At 41.4% G+C, this 21122-nt stretch overlaps 1 protein-coding gene across 2 annotated transcripts; it reads right to left on the bottom strand.

Annotated features, from left to right (window-relative positions):
* Window positions 1-644: 644 nt before the first annotated feature.
* On the bottom strand, window positions 645-3451 carry LOC117484286 (zinc finger BED domain-containing protein 1-like). Of its 2 annotated transcripts, none has more exons than XM_034132759.1 (3): window positions 2438-3451; window positions 1508-2107; window positions 645-1338 (listed from the first exon to the last, which is right to left on the bottom strand). In XM_034132759.1, exons 2-3 carry the CDS (start codon window positions 1946-1948, stop codon window positions 925-927), a joined length of 855 nt encoding a protein of 284 aa, XP_033988650.1. In that variant the 5' UTR covers window positions 1949-2107; window positions 2438-3451; the 3' UTR covers window positions 645-924. The 2 variants fall into 2 exon arrangements, 1 of the variants encoding a protein (XP_033988650.1); XR_004556101.1 differs by having other exon boundaries at window positions 1008-1338.
* Between the last annotated feature and the right edge of the window lie 17671 nt (window positions 3452-21122).

Genomic DNA, 21122 nt, shown 5'->3' with positions numbered 1-21122 from the left:
GCGTGTTCCTCCTCCAGAGGTTCGAAGAACCGGCATTTCACAGACGAAAGCTTCCAAAACATTGCCCAGTTTGAGGCCGGATATGCACAGCTTGTTTGGACCGTTTGGAGCAGGGGAAGATCTGGGTATACAACCTGTAAGTTTGCATTGTTATTTGTGTATTTATCAAACAAGACTGTTTAAATGTGTAAACTGTGTTGGACTGCTAAGCCATTGACACAGTGCTAACTGTGCTAACTAAGTTGCTAGAGTTTCCATATATCAACTCTAATATCAGCAGATGGCCTTGCATACATGTATCTCATAGCAGGAGAATGTCTGCATTCACACACAAAATACCTATTGACAGTATACTCCGGGTGATTTGCCGGTCAGTCGCGAAACGTAATTACATTATAGCTGGCGTAGCGATCTAACACACGGAGCTAGAGCTAGTTTTGGTCAGAAAAACATTTTTGTGATGCTACGTTGCTAGCGTTTAAATATATCAACTACAATGTCAGCAGATGGCCTTACATGTTTGTCATGGCAGGAGAATGTCTGCAGTCACACACACGGAATACTCATACAGTATACTGTACTGTGATTTACCGTACATTAGGGCTGTGCGATTATGGCAAAAATCATAATCACGATTATTTGGGTCAATAATTGATATCACGATTATTTTGACGATTATTCATTGACCATTTATTAAACTTTAAAACAAATAATATTTTACCAATAAACAAGGTCAACACATAATGGAGCGCACTTCCAAAACCATACTAAACATATATTAATATGATAAATAAAAATAAATTAGACAAAAATAAATTAAATCAAATATGTTGCAGTGCACTGTCACAACCTACTGACAACTCCTTAACATATAGCCAACATGGCCACCATGGCAAATGCTGGTAGGGCTGCTCATGTCATCTCTTAAAGATTTTTTGCAAGAAAAACCAGCCTGTTTACATGGTCTGGTTTCAGAGACGAGCGCAGGCAGGTGACAATATTGCCACCTGTACTGAAGACCCTCTCTGAAGAGGAACTTGTGGCTGGGATGCACAGATACTTCCTTGCCAGGATGGAGAGCCGTGGGTAGAACTTCCGGGATTCCCTCCACCACTTTAGTGGGTCCTCCTCAGCATCCAGTGGCACTGCCTGGAGGTAGGACTGTAGCTCAAGAGCTATGGCCTTGTCCTGTTCCAGAGCAGGTTGAGGTTCTGCAGCTTGGTCTACGGTGGCCTTGAAGAAGCTCCCCAGTCCCTTCTTTTTCTTCTTTGGTGCAGCTGCAGCAGCATCCTCCGTGTCATCTGCAGGCACCGCTGCCGTCTCAAGAGGGGCGTTCTCCTTGGAGTATTATAAAGAAAATAAGAATGACATGTTTAATCAGACTAAATGGTTATGGGTATTAACATTTATACCTAGAATTACATTATAACACTTTGACAACACATTCATTCACTTAATTGTATTTACTGTCAAATCTGACATTTTTATTTTTTATTATTATTATTACCATGAGTGTCATCACCCTCCTCATCTCAGTTGTCAGGCTGGCTTCAATGGATCCTCGATTGTCCTCACTGACATATTTGAGCTTGAATCTCGGGTCCAGGGCAGAGGCCATGTCAAGCAGCTCTTGTGTCGCTGCGTCATCATATTTATCATTGAGATAGTCTAGTATCTTCTTTTTTATGCTTTTTGTGAGGTCTGTGTCATCCTCCTGCACTGCCAGCAATGAGTTGTTGAAGAGGTGCAGGGTTGGTTTAAAAAAAGACACACTTACATACTTCTCTCCAGAAAGTGCGTCTGTGAATTCCACCAGAGGGCTAAGCGACTTATTGATTGCCTCCAGTACATCAACGTCCTGCCACGTGAGGGAGAGATGTCTGGTTTTTCGGTCGCTGGAAAGGACCTGGGCAATGGCCTTCTGCTGCTCGAGGACCCTGTCGATCATGGCCTGCCTAGATCCCCATCTGGTTGGACATTCTGTCTTTAGGGAGTGTTCAGGCAGATGCAAGTTCCCTCTTCTTTTTCCAACTGTAGGAGAAGCTGCTGACCAGCTTCTTGCAAAGCCCCACTGCACGGCCGATCCTGGGATCCTTCATTGCATTCTCTAAGATTACAACAAATACATATTATTTAGTATCATGATGATAATCATGATCTTCATCAAAGCATAATTTGGTGTGTTGTGTGTGTGAGAGAGAGAGAGAGAGAGAGAGAGAGAGAGAGAGAGAGAGAGGGAAAGAGAGAGAGAAAAAAAAGAGAGAGATGACAGAGTAGCTCACACATAACATAATAATAATAATAATAATAATATGTAATTAATATTATCATATTAAGAGAGAGATCATCAATGTTAATGACTTACTATTGCTATTATTGTTGTTGCTGTTGTTAAAATGACATATTACATACAACAGGAGGAAGGAATCCTGCTCACCTATGGCCAAGTGGAGTCTATGCCCGAAACACTGGAGCCTCATCCATCCATTGACCTCAGCCGCCAGCTTTATATTTGCGGCATTGTCCGTAGTCATACAGACGAGTTTATCCTCTTTTAACCCCCAAGCAGCCATCGCTTCCCTCAGTCCATGGGCGATGTTTTGCCCCGTGTGGTCTTCAGGGAAAAATGCGGTTTGGAGACACTTTGTCTTCAAATTGAAATCGGCATCGATATAATGAACTGTGAGGCTCATGTATAGCTCCATGGTGCGGCTAGACCATAGGTCCGTTGTGGTGGCAAAGTAGTCAGCTGAAGCCACATCTCTCTCAACTTCCCCACGGCATTTGTCATATAGCGCAGGCAGCGCAGACCTGCTGAAATAATACCGAGACGGCATCTCGTAACGCTTGTCCAACGTGTTGACAAGTTGCTTAAAGCCCTGGTTGCTAACAGTGCTAACTGGGCACATATCTTTAGCGATGTGAAATGTAATGGCACCTGTAATATCTCTGTGTCTCTGCGAGCTCGTCGCGTAGGCCGTTGCTCTGTGCAATGCGTCCTGAATCGATGACTGTGATGATGTTGTGGATGAAGTCGAGCGGGCATCTTTTTGGTCTGCTTTTTGTTGTATTATTGCCCCGTCGTATTGCACTTTGTGGTTGTATTTCAGATGATTAAAGAGATTGGTTGTGTTAGCGTGTGGTGCCAACACAACCTGGTAACAAATCCTGCACTGTACTTTGTTTTGCTCCACGTCGGACTCCTGAAAGCCAAAGTACTTCCAAATAGTGGAAATAGTTTTACCCTTCTTTTTAACGAGTTGCTGCTCTTGTTCTGACATCTTCGCTCGCGCTGAACACTCACACATGTCACTCCCACGTGGCCGAGTGGGCTTTTAGGGAGGGGCGAAAGCGCACCCAGCAAAATAATCGTATTTTGTCAATTATGCTGTTTTCATAATCGTCGCAAGCCATAATCGTAATCGCGATTAAAATACGATTAATTGCACAGCCCTACCGTACATTGTGACCGTACATATACTGCATGTAGCTAACGAGGCTAGCTGTATGCTAGCGCAAAACAATGTATTCATGCAAGTTACATTGTATGACCGAACGTAGCAGAATACCCGTATACGATTGCAATTATAAACACGTTATTGCTAGCCTAATATGAACCACTAGCTTTTGTTCATAGTAGTTTTATTACACTGCATTATAGTTGCCTTTCCTCCAAGCTAACGTTCATATCGTGTTAGCTACCAAGGTAAACAAAGCTAGGTTAGCATATTAGCAGGCAAGCTGTTCATTACACAACTACTACTAACGAATCTAAAACAACTAAGTTTCTCTAATATTTTGTGATTTGCATTTGATTTCGTCCAGCCAGATCCTGGCGGACAATCCATGACGGGGAAGGGATTCTACTACTACTGAGGCCTCATGCTAAAAGGCACCGCACCGCACCGGCTGTGCGCAGGCAAGATGCGAGGAGGAGGAATGGATGATATACCGTGTATATATGTATATTTATGTTCATTTTGTACATTTCTAAAAATAAAGTTTAATGGAAATACTTAGTAGGCCTATCCTTTCTTCCCTGAATTCATATATAGCAAACCATGATTTGATTTCTCATCAAACAGTAGTAGTTTATAACGGGTAAAAATAACTTACTCTTTGTTATGAGAGTAGCTCGTAGGCCACAACGGAAAGACAAGGAGACATACACGAGTTTACAAAACCACGGCACATTTATTGTGGTAAATGCAGAGACAGGTGGTTGAGAGGATCGCAGAGTTAGTCTTCCTGCAGCCGCTTGGAGAGAGACTGTGTCCGGAGGTGTCCGTGATCGTGCTGATTAGCCTCTTCAGCTCCACCCCATCGTAAGACAAAGGCCCTGAGGCCGTCACACTCTTCTATAACAACAGTTTAAAAATATATATGTATATAAAATATACCGCTGTACCGACGCCATGATAAGACTGATGTTACGCTGAGAGCAGCCGGGAAAAGCACTGACATGGGCGCAGCCTCTCTGGTGGTTGACTAATCAGAACGAGTGGCCGAGCTGACCAATCGGAGCACACTAGGCTCACAGGGAGGGGGGGGCAAGAGCTCCAACGAGTCGTTTAGTGGAGAAAGTGAATACTGCTGAATACACATGCTTGACAGAGATGCTGTATGCGAAACCAATGTGAGTTTGGAAAATTGCACAGTATAAATCTATTTTAGTATACCTCAACAATGTAATTATGATCAGTGGAAATGGCCATGACATGGGCCCTTTAAGTTGTCTCTGATGTCTGCTATAAAGGTGTTGCCTCATGTAACTCAAACAGTTAAAAAGAGGTGTAGGTGAAGTCTGGGAGGATGAATTGACCTCTCACGTACAGTTGGTATGACTGGTACAAAGCAAACTGAGCTAGCGTTAGAGCACACATGTCAAACATGATGTTTCCTTCAGTTTATGGACAGAAAAATAGAAAGAAGTGTAGTTTAATGTGGTTCTAGTAACACAGTTACGTGGACCCCACAACAACAGCACCCCTGACATGTGTGTGTGAGAGTATTTTGCTAAAGGGTGAGACTACTCCTCTGAAGGCCCCCTGACTGGACCCCATTTAATCAGAAAAACCTGACTGTGTTCGGCAGCACACATTCAGAGATACACTGATCTACAGAAAAGCCAATTGAACCATCAAATGCCAATACCAAATATCAATAAAACAGGCAATTGTTAAATACTGAATTATTAGGGAAATTAAGTCAAGGGGAAAATCCATTGAAGAAGTACCTGTGTGTTGGAGATTGAAGATCTCTGAGGAGCTGGCTCACTCGTACTGGGGATCTCAGCCTCAGAAGACTCGGTGGCAGTAGCTTGCTCTCCAACCTGAAGAATAATTCAACAGTATTAATATATTGTTTCAATGCAACAACACTAAACATAAACAGAAAACCTACTCAAAATGTGTAAGGAGGTATAGTTTAAAGTTTCGGTTAGTCATACTTATTCTTATTTTAATATGTTAAGTTGTCTCTGATGTCTGCTATAAAGGTGTTGCCTCATGTAACTCAAACAGTTAAAAAGAGGTGTAGGTGAAGTCTGGGAGCATGAATTGACCTCTCACCAACAGTTGGTATGACTGGTACAAAGCAAACTGAGCTAACGTTAGAGCACACATGTCAAACATGATGTTTCCTTCAGTTTATGGTCAGAAAAACAGAAAGAAGTGTAGTTTAATGTGGTTCTTGTAACACAGTTACGTGGACCCCACAACAACAGTACCCCTGACATGTGTGTGTGAGAGTATTTTGCTAAAGGGTGAGACTACTCCTCTGAAGGCCCCCTGACTGGACCCCATTTAATCAGAAAAACCTGACTGTGTTCGGCAGCACACATTCAGAGATACACTGATCTACAGAAAAGCCAATTGAACCATCAAATGCCAATACCAAATATCAATAAAACAGGCAATTGTTAAATACTGAATTATTAGGGAAATTAAGTCAAGGGGAAAATCCATTGAAGAAGTACCTGTGTGTTGGAGATTGAAGATCTCTGAGGAGCTGGCTCACTAGTACTGGGGATCTCAGCCTCAGAAGACTCGGTGGCAGTAGCTTGCTCTCCAACCTGAAGAATAATTCAACAGTATTAATATATTGTTTCAATGCAACAACAATAAACAGAAACAGAAAACCTACTCAAAATGAGTAAGGAGGTATTGGATAATGTTTATATGACTCACAATCATTCTTTATTTTGATATGTGTAAGTTGGCTCTAATATCTGCTATAAATGTGTTGCCTCATGTAACTCAAACAGTTAAAAGAGGTGTAGGTGAAGTCTGGGAGCATGAATTGACCTCTCACCAACAGTTGGTATGACTGGTACAAAGCAAACTGAGCTAGCGTTAGAGCACACATGTCAAACATGATGTTTCCTTCAGTTTATGGTCAGAAAAACAGAAAGAAGTGTAGTTTAATGTGGTTCTAGTAACACAGTTACGTGGACCCCACAACAACAGCACCCCTGACATGTGTGTGTGAGAATATTCTGCTAAAGGCCCACTGACTGGACCCCATTTAATCAGAAAAACCTGACTGTGTTCAGCAGCACAAATTCAGAGATACACTGATCTACAGAAAAGCCAATTGAACCATCAATTGAACCATCAATACCAAATATCAATAAAACAGGCAATTGTTAAATACTGAATTATTAGGGAAATTAAGTCAAGGGGAAAATCCATTGAAGAAGTACCTGTGTGTTGGAGATTGAAGATCTCTGAGGAGCTGGCTCACTCGTACTGGGGATCTTAGCCTCAGAAGACTCGGTGGCAGTAGCTTGCTCTCCAACCTGAAGAATAATTCAACAGTATTAATATATTGTTTCAATGCAACAACACTAAACATAAACAGAAAACCTACTCAAAATGAGTAAGGAGGTATAGTTTAAAGTTTCGGTGAGTCATACTTATTCATATTTTAATATGTTAAGTTGTCTCTGATGTCTGCTATAAATGTGTTGCCTCATGTAACTCAAACAGTTAAAAAGAGGTGTAGGTGAAGTCTGGGAGCATGAATTGACCTCTCACGTACAGTTGGTATGACTGGTACAAAGCAAACTGAGCTAGCGTTAGAGCACACATGTCAAACATGATGTTTCCTTCAGTTTATGGACAGAAAAATAGAAAGAAGTGTAGTTTAATGTGGTTCTAGTAACACAGTTACGTGGACCCCACAACAACAGCACCCCTGACATGTGTGTGTGAGAGTATTCTGCTAAAGGCCCCCTGACTGGACCCCATTTAATCAGAAAAACCTGACTGTGTTCGGCAGCACAAATTCAGAGATACACTGATCTACAGAAAAGCCAATTGAACCATCAAATGCCAATACCAAATATCAATAAAACAGGCAATTGTTAAATACTGAATTATTAGGGAAATTATGTCAAGGGGAAAATCCATTGAAGAAGTACCTGTGTGTTGGAGATTGAAGATCTCTGAGGAGCTGGCTCACTCGTACTGGGGATCTCAGCCTCAGAAGACTCGGTGGCAGTAGCTTGCTCTCCAACCTGAAGAATAATTCAACAGTATTAATATATTGTTTCAATGCAACAACACTAAACAGAAACAGAAAACCTACTCAAAATGTGTAAGGAGGTATTGGATAATGTTTATATGACTCACAATCATTCTTTATTTTGATATGTGTAAGTTGGCTCTAATATCTGCTATAAATGTGTTGCCTCATGTAACTCAAACAGTTAAAAAGAGGTGTAGGTGAAGTCTGGGAGCATGAATTGACCTCTCACCAACAGTTAGACAACTACATCTAGGACACTGTGGGCAGGATGATGCTGCTGGGTTCCCTTTAGTACACTTGAGCCTTAATAGGTTCTAGCTCAGTTTTAAGCCTTAGTAAAATGAAATAGAAACCCATCCATGTCACTGAAACTAAACTGGGAAAAGAGGACAGCATGGCTGAACACTGCCCCGGAAAAAACTAAACAGTAACATATTGTAAATACATTTAGCAAAACGCTCTACCTTACTTAAGGTTCCAGTGTGATAACAAATGTTAACACTACTTGGATGTCAATAAGATAGATGGATAGAAAGATTGATCCAAACAGGGAAATCACAGTGTTGCAGTAGAAGTAGTTTTTTAAATATAAAGTTAAAACATTTAAAGGAAAAACCATTATTCTTTTATTGATTAACTCACTATTGACTAGTAGTTGAAAATCCCTGTGTCATTAAATGCTCTCTGGTCTAAAAATAACTTTCACTTCTAACTTCATGCACAATCTTTCCTACATGCTATTTTTGGATTCATGATACATTTGAAACAAAGTTTAGAGAAAAAAAAGAAAATCTTCCAGAGTCACATTTGTCACACAGCTGATAGATTGAAGCAGACTAAGCAGGTGTTTCAACGCTAGGTGCTGCTGCTGATGTTAGCAAATTAGCTACGTTAGCTAGCTAGCTAGCATAGACTTATAGCTAGTGTAGCACACTATAACAGTTTTTTACTGAGTTACTTCATGTTTATTGCTACATTTTAAAGCATGCAAACACAGTTTCATAGTCTGAATGTAAGCTATCTGGTTAATGTTTAGTAAAATATGTGCATTTAAAAGTAAAAATGTATAGTCATAACTTACCCTTTCATTAGCAACACTCTCACTGCCAGTGAAGTGCAAAATGAGATCCACATGGTTCTCTCCATTCTCTCCTCATATGGAGCGCTTGTTTTAAACAGTCAGCACATCCTGTAAGGGTGGTCATGCTATCACAATGAGAATTCCTCTCTCCGCCCATCAGGAATGTCCCAATATCTAAATCAAGGTGACCCAATCTGACCATATCATTAAGACAAGGCTATTTATTAAGAACATTTAGATTTGTATTATTTTATATATATATACAGGGATGCAAACTCATCAAGTATGAAACATGTGAAAAGTACAATATCTGAGTACTTCTATGTTTACTCAAGCACAAGATCTGAGTACTCTTAGAAGATAATTTATTAGCATTTTGCTAACTGTTAGCTTGTCTATGACGTTTTCAATGTTAAGTTAGCATTTATGCTAACGGTTAGCTTGTCTAAGCCGTTTTCAATGTAAAGTTAGCATGTATGCTAACGTTTAGCTTGTCTATGGCATTTTCAATGTTAAGTTAGCATTTATGCTAACAGCAGCTGTAGTCTGTATTGCACTGTAATCTCTCAAATCTTTTTATATTTATGTCATTTACCTAATTAATGATTAATGATTCATGGCTTGTTATTGTGACAACACGAGTCAAACTCACCAAAAATGTATACATTTGTGTTTTTCATTCTGTATTTCATTAAAGACACTAAGCTAAGGAGCTAAGTGCTACCAGCTAATCAAACAGCTAAAGATGTTGGAAGATGGCTGCTTGCACATGCGCAGTTCAGCAAAGTGTGTGTGGAGAATGGAATGTGTGTGTGGGATGCAGTACCTGCCTTGGCCAGTAGTGGCCGATACTGAGTTACCTCCCGTTAGCACACTTATACACACTAAGTCGGTAAAAGTGATTTTTGGGGACAACCCTGAAAACTTCACAGGGCATAGTTCTGACCTTCATTTTAAAGAATATGAGTTAAAATTTCTGGGGTCCAGGGTTTTGGACCCCACACAAAAATTGGACCCCACGGCGTGACTGGGCTGTCTGATGCATGGCCACACAATGTAATAATAACACACACACACACACACACACACACACACACACACACACACACACACACACACACACACACACACACACACACACACACACACACACACACACACACACACACACACACACACACACACACACACACACAGTATTATTGTATGAGAGAGGTTCCAGGTTGAATTGAGGCGAATATTTGTAATGTTCAGAGGTTGTTGTGTTTAATATTCATGAGAATATTTGTCATTGTTCAAATGATAATAAACAAACATATAAAGCATATTTGTCCACTCATATGTTGATAAGAGTATTAAAAACTTGAAAGATATCCCTCTAAGGTACATTTAGAACAGATAAAAAATGTGCGATTAATTTGCGATTAATCGCGATTAACTATGGACAATCATGCGATTAATCACGATTAAATATTTTAATCGACTGACAGCCCTAATTAAAATATGTATGCTTTTGTTTGTGTATTTCAGAAGTTACGTCGCCGCCTTAGACCATGTGTTTGGATGCTCGACCGAGCTACCGAGTGGTGGAATGTGATTGTTCCATCTTTCACAGACACTCAGTGGGTGGAGAACTTCAGGATGTCTGAGGAAACCTACGTCTACCAGGGGTAGCAGTGGCACAAGGTGCAGAGGAGGGCAGGGACATACGAGAGGGTCTGATGCGCTACCTAAATACCTAGAATGTATAATGTAATACCTAAATATTCATTGTATTGTATTGAACATAAATACATCTTTTCTTTTTCACATACATGTATTTGTCAAATTATTTAAACCAAAAAAATGTTATCAGAATTGACTATTTAGTAAATATTTGAATTTCAAGCACCAGTACTGCCCCCATAATAATAATAATCTAATAAATTAAGCAAATATCAAAGCAAACTATAAACATAAATACAAAAGTGTAAAACACAACAGAACTATATTCATAAATGCAAGTGTAAAAAATTGTTAACATGGATGGAGGCTAAACTATCCACAGCATAAAATAATATGATTATGATGGTTTGTCTGAAAGACACAGCCTCAAGGTTCAAGGTTTTTTATTTTGTCATACGAACATAGCTACAGTGTAGTTATGACAATGAACATCTTAGGTCACAGGCTCCTCCAACAGTGCAACACAATAACCCAGATCAACAGAAATATAGTGCAAGTAAATATTAAGCGCTGTGCACCGCTCTCTTTGTATAGGTGTTTTCTTTTGTTCTCTTCTCTTTGAAATATATAAGCAATGTGTTTGAGTCTAGCACAACGAGGGTATTACAATTGAGTAATTTTACTACATGTATTTATCATGTATTCTTAATACCATTACAAAATATGTAATGTTATGTTTTAGAGGAGGACCTCAAGCTAGCAAACTCAATTTCAAACAGTATGCAGAGTTGTCCTGCTAAAGAGTTAAAATGTATTATTTAACCAAGTATTTATTCTCTTATTTGCTTTAATTGCAACAGATGATAAAGGTTTCACTGTGATAAGTATTCTCTTAAATCCATAAACCCCTGTACAGTGCTTTGTGGACGATGGTGTTTATGATATTTCTGACTGCAGAGGGACGCCTAGATGATGCCATCTTTCTGTGTGATCGCTGGTGGGTGCAATTATTTATCAACAAGCAATAAGATAAGACATGGCATTGATTCTGCTGGGCCAGTTGCCGTTCCTGCAGGGCCAGATCCTCTCCTCCTCGGTTTGTGCTGTTGATGCAGAGGACGTTGTTCGGAACTGTTCCTCCTCGCTAGTCCCAATGTAATCATCTAGAACAGAAACATGACTTGTAAATTCCACAAACTACTGCAGCACAATACTATAAATAGCAACAACAACTATAGAAAAGACAAACTGAACGTAAACAATGGCACATATGGTGTTAGCAAACAATAGCTCTCGCTAATGCTATCTGCCTAGCTAGCCTTCGGGGCTCCATAAAAGCATGGGTTGTCGAACATAAATGTAAGGATATTATAGACTTATTTGTTAGAAGTGAGCTTTAGAACAGATAGGGACACAACGCTTTCAAGCAAATAACAGAGCGTTAGCAAAAACGTACCATGCAGGGACTCCAGTAACGCCGTTGGAGAGTCCAGTGTCTGTGTAGAGACCTCCTGAAAGACTTTGATATTGCGAGTTGTCCCGTCGAGCACCCGCTGGACCTTATCATCTGCAATATAATGGAGGAACGTCGTCACTTCCTCGACCGACCATGGTGTGCTTTTCTTTGCCATTGTTGTAGCTCCTCTGTTAACAAAAATGCTGTTTGTAAAAATGGATTATCTCGCACGCAGATTGTGACGATTCTCTCCGACCAATCAGCAGCCGAGAGCGTTGACGTCACAAACTCAGCCCGGTTGTCTTGGCCCTAGCCCCACGATTTTATGAGGCCAGAAAAACTGTGAATTAGGACCCGCCGGCCGGTACTAGGCCAAGTGGAAACGCAACCACAAACGGGCCGCTGACGTCACAGCCCTCTTAAACCGGGCTGCGCGCTGTAGTGGAAACGCGCCATTAACTCTCTGTTATAATTCCTCATTGCACCAGCAGCAGGACATTATCAGTTTTTTTGTTAAAGAGCAAAACTGCATACATTTTTTGCTTAAAACCCATTATTTGTGTCATGGCTAAATTATATTATGTTCTGTTCAATAAAGATTTGCCTAAAATCCCTTACTGTCACTTAAACCCTCACAAATGCCCCTTTCACACCGGCGCTTTTCCAGCTCCAGCTCCGGCTCGGAGCTGGAGCTGGAAAAGCGCCGGTTTTTCCTGTTCACACCGCAGCGGCGCTGCGTCATAGCTCCGAAATGCGGTTCACTTCCAGCTCCAAAAAATTGTCGGTCTAGAGGCAAGAGCTTCGGAGCTATGACGCGGCGTCGCTTACGTCTCTCTTACGTCGAGGCGTGCAGGAAACTAAACCCACCTCCCCTGAACATGGGTCGACTGAAGAGTCTCGTCATGCCTGCCTACAAGCAGTAGCGCTGAGCAAAGTGACTAGAAGGCAACCACACACTTATAAAACAAAACACACTTCATAAAGTCAGGCAACACTAACCAGGCTTCGTGTGATTCTGTTTATTTGTACCTTACTTTGACCATCCGTTCGCTGTTATTGATCATTGTGGAGAGCAGGCAGACGTTTAGTTTGTTATTATAGCTGCTATCGGATGGAATCAATACATGGGCTGCACAGGTTGTCATGTCCGACTATCACAAGTAGAATCATAATGAAAAATACGCCGGTAAAAAGTGCCTGTAGAAAACGGCTTAGCAAGTAGTCAGTTTAGCTTCGGTTGCTATGCTAACATCACCCATGTTATACCAGAGACACTTTCATAACAGCGTTGTGATGCCAAACAGCGTCAATTCAGACTGACACACATTCACTTAAGGGGAACTGGGGATATGTATCAGCTGCTTGTGTGACAGTCAGACAGTGAATACTTTAGAGCCGTGTGAGCTAACCCGGAGCTAACGGGAGAATAAACTCCCGTGGAAGAGCAGCCAGCACTGCAGCGGTCGGTAAATGCCGCTGAAACACATTAATAAACAATGAACCACGGCACTCTGGAGAAAAGTATAAGGTTGGAGAAGTCGTTATTTAATTTAATCTGGCTTCGTATGATTAAAAGCAACACGATCATCGACCCGACGCAGTCCCCCGTTGTTGTTGTTGTGAGCGCCGTTGGGGAGAAAATCAGTGATGTAAACGGTGACGTCATGACGCAGCAGCGGCAGCTCTGGGCGGTGTGAACAGAGCGGGAGCTGAAAAGGGAAACCGGAGCTGAACCAGAAAAGCTCTAGCTAGGAGCTAGAGAGGGAAAAGCGCTGGTGTGAAAGCCGCAAAAGAGAGTTGTTTGTTTTTCTTCCTCATCAGAAGACTTGTTGTCCAGCGAACACATGCGCACACACACAAACACATGCACACACGCACACGCACACGCACACACACACACACACACACACACACACACGCTGACAAACAATCACATATGCATGCAGAAGCCAGGGAGCGTGGTAAAATAAGGGTGAATCGGCCAGGGGTGTAGAGCTATTTGTTTAAGCACCAGATTGGCAAAAAAGGAGATGTAGTGCTTAGTGCTGTCGGAGTGCACCGGAACGAAAGACACTATCATAATATCTTCTGAAAACAAATGCCCACACACACACACACAAACATACACACATACACACACACACGCCCTGGCGACCGGACATCTTCTTCATAAAACTAATAATCGGGCAGTTCGATGTGTCTAACCATCTCGTGCGCACGAGAAAGTATATTGTGTGCACAAGATACTTTTTTTTTCCATGAACCTTTAGGGGCTCCGTACTTTCACACTCTGACATTAATAAAAAATATGAGGGTAAACACTGTCATTTACAGATAAAGACTGTCGGCATAAACTCATTTTACAGCAGATCTAACTTAAATATTGATGATGTTAGTTGAGGAAAGAATAGATAGAACACATTAATCTAACCTGGCCAAAGATACTAAGGCAGACACATTTCGGAATGCTCCACATAGTATGGTTTTCAATACTTCTACAAAAACTCCCCATAATGAGGAACATTGAAAATATTGGTTTCACAGCACATGTCATATGGTTGCAATACATGACATTCAAGATTCAGAGGTCTATTTTCATATATATACACTACGGTGTAATAAATAAAACGTGGCCTCGTTTTATTAAATTGAGGCCACGAATTACATCTCGTGCGCACAAATGAATAAAACGTGGCCTCGTTTTATTCATTTTTCTCTCTATGATCCCTCCAGGGCTCCGTACTCAACAGTGCAATTTATAAGACATAAAAATGACATATTCAAATAAAAAACAAATATAATGTGATTAGGTCTATATGTTATGCATTTTACTGCCGTCCTCATTTCCTTCCTCCCTTTGTTTCCTTTCCTCTCGTTCTTAATTATTTTCATCTTATCTCCCTGTTTCTTCTTTTGATTTAATTTCCTCTCTTCTTTTTTTCTCAATCTTTTCTGGACTTCTCTTCTCTTGCTACCTTTTATTCCATCTTTCTTTCATCTCCTTTCCTTCTTTTCTCTTTCTTTCCTTCATCTCCTTTCCTTTCATTGACTCTTATTCCTGTGTGTCTCCTTTACTCCTCTCTCCTACTTTCCTTTTTTTTTTTAAACTAGATGAAGGACAAAGAGAAAGCAATGCAATCATATTCTCTGCTGATTCCCGTGTGTGACCCCGTGGTCACGGGAGCGAGCTGGGAGCAGGGGATTGTGGGATATGCGATGGCTGAGCAGCTGTGATGGGGTCAGGGGTCGGCAGCCCTGGCGACGGCCTGTTGCCGGGGCAGAGGCGGCAGCGCGGTGGTTGCCAGGCAGGGCGGCTTTGTGGTGCTTCTGATGGAGCATGGAGGTGGGAAAACTGGGGGAAGGGACCGGGAGAAAGAAAAGAAATAAAGAAAAAGAGATGAACAAAGACAGAGGGTTAGAAAGCAAGAGGAAGGGTGGGAAAATGAGAAAAGAAAGAAAATGAAGCCATGTTCTAAAGCCATAGAGTTAGACTATGGGAGAAACGTGGAGGGAAGAGGGAGAATTACAAAATATGTTTACACATTTGAACTTTGCTGGCTGTGTTCCCAACATATCAGGGAAGGATGGAAGAAGAATAGAACCATAGGCCTCATTACATAAAACAGAAAACCTTCTCATCCTGTCTTAACTTAAACGAGTCATCCCATTAAGGATGCAATACCTCAACTCTCGCTGTGCCTTATCCTATCTCACCCCCACCCCCCCCCGTCTTCTCCTGACTTAAAGCCTCTAACTGTACCTGTAAAATGGTCCAAGAAACTAAAAGTGTCATCTTACAGGTCAGGTTACCTTTTAATCATTATATGTCAGTGTTCATGGTGTTCCCAATCTTCATCAGCATTGTCTTACAGACCTGAGAGCAGTGCTGCTGCTTTCTTTTGACCTGAGGAGGGTCTATGGCAGCCAGGGACTTGAAAAATCCCAAAGACAGTTCTGTAATAGCTCAATTATTTTTCTGAGGTAAGATTGGCTTTTTGGAATTACAATCCTTAAAGCCATCCTAAAACGAGATAGATAGAATTTAGACCTGGGAATCTTCTGTGACAACGCCTGAGGACCCTTAATGATCTGACCAATGAAACTGAATTAGTTTTAACCCACTAACACACAAAAGAGCACTGACTGACAGAAGTGGTCAACACGTACATTCAAAAAACAAAAAACACGCACATTCACACAGACTCAGGAAGTAATGATTGCATACTTCTTCAATACACTCTGTTCTTAAGGGACCAGAGAGTGTGTGTTACTGTGTGTGTGTGTGTGTGTGTGTGTGTGTGTGTGTGTGTGTGTGTGTGTGTGTGTGTGTGTGTGTGTGTGTGTGTGTGTGTGTGTGTGTGTGTGTGTGTGTGTGTGTGTGTGTGTGTGCCTTTCAAAGACGTAGTGTTGCCTCTGCGAGTGAGTTAGTTTATAACTTGAAATCATCCAAATAAATACTGATAATGGTACTTTTTGAAGTTAAAGTGTATTGAATTCCAGTCCAGATTAGATCCAAAAGCAAATATGATTAAATTAAATAAGATAAAAAAATTATAATTACAACAAAAATTGAAAAAAACTGTGAATAGCCAGTGAGAGCTACATTTGACTACATTTTCCGAAAAACTGAACCAAAAATGTACTGATAAAAAATTCAAAGCCCCAAATGGAATACACTTTTGCATGTCTGTGTGTGTATTGATCTCTGTGTGTGTGTTCCTCTCCAGCTATGCGTGTATGTGGGCACACTGTTGATCCTGGCTAAAGATTTATGTGGAGTCACTTCAACCCATTGCTCTTTTCCCAGTGTGTGTGTGTGTGAGTGTGTGTGTGTGTGTGTGTGTGTGTGTGTGTGTGTGTGTGTGTGTGTGTGTGTGTGTGTGTGTGTGTGAGAGTGTGCCCTGAGGCCAATTAGGAGACAGATAATTAACCTAATTGAGAATAGATTTTAGAATAGAGGCCTTATTGTAGAGAGAAAGGGGGGGGGGGGGTTGAAAGAACCACGGCTGAATATTTGTAAATGTAAACATTTTATACCAGTCTGACTGTTCTTAATAATTGTTTTAATCATAACAACTGGAATGTAACTGTGGGTTGATTTGCTGGTTTGATAAAGGAACAGTAATGATGTAATACTTTTATTTTTGATAAACTAATAAACAAAGGATGGATGTTCTGCTGCATTTCAAAAAGAGCTAAATGTGATTGTCCAACTTGGTGGTACCACTGAACTAAGCAACTCTATAAAGCTCATTTCAACCTATAGTGTTGTTGAGGTTCACACATCTCAGAGTTCAGTCTGCCTCTGATCTGGTGAGACTGCAACTATAATCACCACAAGCTCAACTTATTCTCTGAATGTGAAGCTGATGTGTTTCTGTTTGTTGGGAACGTTCTTCTTCTGTTTCCAGGTTGATCCTCATTGGGTGCCAGTGGATTGCTTCTTTATTTCCCCTGCCATCTTTCTGTTGTTTCCCTCCTCTCTGTGTCCATGTGTAAATCTGTCTCTGTGGATGTTTCTCTTTCTCTCTTTCTTCTTGCTGAATGTAACCCCACCCTCACACTCCCGCTTTTCTCTCTCTCCAGTGACAGCTGGCCTCTGCTTTCCCGCCAACAGACCAGCTGTCCCTCTAACCAGACGTATTTGAAAAGCATGTGTGTGTGTGTGTGTGTGTGTGTGTGTGTGTGTGTGTGTGTGTGTGTGTGTGTGTGTGTGTGTGTGTGTGTGTGTTTTCACATAACAGTTTCTTTTTGTCAGTTTCTATGCTTCTCTCTATCACACACACACTCAACATACAGGAAGCAACATGACACTCACATTAAAAGACCCCTTATTCTGCTACTGGAGGAAGGGGTAAATACACAATGAATTCACACTCACATGCGCACACACACACACGCGCGTACATCTAGTAGAAGGATGAGCCATGGGCCAAGGAAAAACATTATACTTTCATGTGTGTGCATATTCCATTGCATTACCATGTGGCCATTCCTATTTCATTCCATTTGGGATTATCTCAGTTTCTTGAAGTTTCATGCTGTTTTCCTGGTTTTGGTGATCTGAACTACCATTATTTGCCCATATTGCACAGTCGCAGGAAATGAAGGGTGTATCCCAACCATGGGCGTCGCAGCCATTATATGAGGGTGGGACAAGTCCCCCCCACTTTTTCAAATGATTAGTTTAGACCCCCCCACTTTTACTATGCGGAAAGTCCGTGAATCGGTCTATCCACTCGCCGCACTTTGTAGAGCGCTGTGTCAGTGCTTTACTATCAAATTAAATCCATTCCACTTGCTTATTGAGAGAATGCCCAAATCAATGAAACTCCGTACCATGTTTTCACTGCTACTTTGTACCAAGGCAGATTCTCACATAGCGCGCGCATGTTCAAGGAGTGTTGTCATAGTTGGACAGCTCAGATCTGTTGTATGAAGCGATGCCGGTAGCGGAGGTAAGGCACACACACCAAATGTTCGGGAAATGGTTAATACAGCGAAAATCAAAGCTGACGATCTCTTGGTTTGATATGTTTTCTCCCCCAGACAACATGGGCATAAGAACATTTTTTTCAAAGAAGAGGAAAGTAAGTCATCAGCTGGTAGCAGTTAACAGTGATGGCGGCGTCTCACTTCTGGAGAGGAGTTTCGTCTTTATGTCATGGTAGAGAGATACCTACTGCTTGGGACTTTGAGTCTTCAAAATGTCCAATGTCACAGACTGGGACTTACTTTAGAGTCAGTTGTATTTACATTCAGTATGACTTGTTATGATTCAATGTGAAAGAGTATACTGCTCAATAAATAATTATCACTTCACCACCTCTCTTGACATCTAGGCACTTGAGAGTGAGTCAGAGGCAGAATACAGGGACAGAGAGAGAGGTCCATTGCTGAGGTGAGTGATGAAAGGGAAATGACAGTTGAGAGTAAATTGTGATGTGGACTCTAATCCCAGGATTTTAAGGAAATCAGTGGGGATCTTGAACAGGAAACATTTCAGTCAAGGGGCATCATATGACCAATATAGACAGAAGAGCAACATTTATTTGAACTTAACATCTGTATGGAGTCAGATCAGTCTCAATATTAATAAATGCTCACAGAAGGATTCACAAATGTATTTTGCGATTTATATATAAATGACTCTCCACAACAATATCTCTCAATGCACTCAAATATTTATTGTTGTATATAAATGTACAAAAAATGGGCATTTAAACTGCTTTTTATTAATTCAAAGACAGCTCTGAATTAATAATCAAATATGTTTCCTTTCTTTACTACTGGATGAAATTACAAAATGTACCCATCATTTTCCTCATGCTAGTATAGCCACATACAAGTATCAAACCACCTGTTAAAATGCACCAGAATACAGGAAATCTATATATTTTTTCGCCCCCACACCCCCCGTTAAAAATGTCCCCCCCACATTCAGGATGCTTCCTACGCCCATGATCCCAACCCACAGTGTTTAGTTGAATCCGACTGTATTCATTTTCTCCCTTGGTGTGATTGAATTGAGCAGATCAATGAAATCATAGACTAGTTTAAACAAACACCACCAAGACTCTGACCTTGATCTGATCCGACCTGAGACATTATATATAAGAACCCACTGTGACGTCACCCATTGGTTGTGCAGTTTGGCGTTGTAGCCTTCCCATTATGGTTTTGTTGGTCCCAATATTGTTTTTTTGCAAACAGAAGAGACATTAGAAGATGGAGCTCAGTACAATCGCCTCTCAGACGGGAAAAACATTAAAGAAACCTCTGGGAGAGCAGCTGAGGAGGGATCCTTCTTCCAGGAGGAATATACATGCAATAGATGTTTTGTGTACAGAGTAAAAAACAGGATACAATTACAACATAGATATCCATATGACAAAAATTATAATGTAAACAAAGGGTGACCATGACTTATCATGAACTGAGAACATGCTGTCTAAGGGTTAAAGTTCTCAGACAACACTGTGGTAGCAGCCTGACAGCGCCTTTAAGCTGCTATATTTTCTAGTTTTCTCTTCATTGGATCATATTTTTTTTTAATGTACATCTGCTGTATTAGAGAAAACTTGGGAAATATTGATTGAGACCATCAGTGGCGTCGAAAGCCCCGAATGTTTTTTCTGCAGCCCCGGACAATTCAATAATATAATACATTAGGCGTGCTTTACCTGAACCTCATCATGACACTAGAGAGGACGGCAGGAATGTAATTTCCCGTGTTCAGTGAATGCAACAGAGGCAAGACACCAGACCAATCAGAGAGTTGCATGGAAATACAGTACAAGTACTTCTGGGTCTCTGTGTTTAATTCAAGCTCGGCTGTGTGTGTGTGTGGCAGTGGCGTAACTGTCGACGGTGCAGCGGGGCCCCAAGCCGGCAAGGGGCCCATGCAAAAAACAAAGAAATTTTTTTTTTTTTTTTTATATTCTTTTTTTATATATATTTTTTGGGGCCCCAATGGCATGGACCGGTTCACGCAGTCTTCAAAGTAACCAAGCAACCTACATTAATTTGTAATTTGTCTGTCCAATGACCTTGCTCCTTTTCATGACATGTGATACCTTGCGTGACAAGCGAACCGTTTAATCAACCTGTACTGTACTGTAGCTAGCAGCACCAAGTTCGGCAGCATTATAAAAAATGTAATAGCTTGCATTTATAATGTACAGCAAACCAAAGCACAAGAGCAGCGCTCAAAAGAGAAAGGACAAGAGAGAACAAGGAGATGTAACAGCTAAACTGACAAAATTAGATTATTTTGTCATACATCGTCCTCGAAATCGAGCGCTAACGTTAGCAATGTTGACGTGCAGCGGCAGCCGGAGGCTAACGATAGCTCACCTGCCTCACCACCATCATTGCCATCTAGCTCCACAAGTGAAGCTGTATCCGTGGCCGTGGCTGTGCAACCTTCTTCTCCATCCAGCCAGGAGGAGATTTGGCTGTGCTCGGCGGTGGTCCAACAGTTCCCCCAAGGGCCCCACCCGATAGGGGACTCTATGGCACTGTTGAGACCCCCGACGCCAAGATCAAAAGCTATATTATAGCAACCGGTCTATGTAGGCCAGCGACGTGGAGGCAGGGGAGGCAGAGCCTCACCTGTCATACTCCAATGTTTAAAGAAAAACTAAATAATAATAATAATAAAATGTCTCCACTGATCTTGTGTAAATGTGATTTCTGTATGATTCCAATCGCATTTTATAGTCAAAATCAGCAAATTTGCCGAACTCCGCTACGGGAGCGATGAGAAGTGAGGCAGGGACGAGCTCTGCCTCACGTAAGCCCACAGTAACTTGCTGGAGCGCGGGCACTAATTTAGCGCGGCCACTTATTTTGTGAGCACGCTCAAGCCATTTACTGTGGGGTGAGGTG

The sequence above is a fragment of the Trematomus bernacchii genome, unplaced genomic scaffold (assembly GCF_902827165.1).
Source record: "Trematomus bernacchii unplaced genomic scaffold, fTreBer1.1, whole genome shotgun sequence".
In the NCBI taxonomy this organism is placed as follows: domain Eukaryota; kingdom Metazoa; phylum Chordata; class Actinopteri; order Perciformes; family Nototheniidae; genus Trematomus; species Trematomus bernacchii.
Note: the sequence above shows the minus strand (reverse complement) of the source record. Positions and strands in the feature narration are given on the sequence as shown.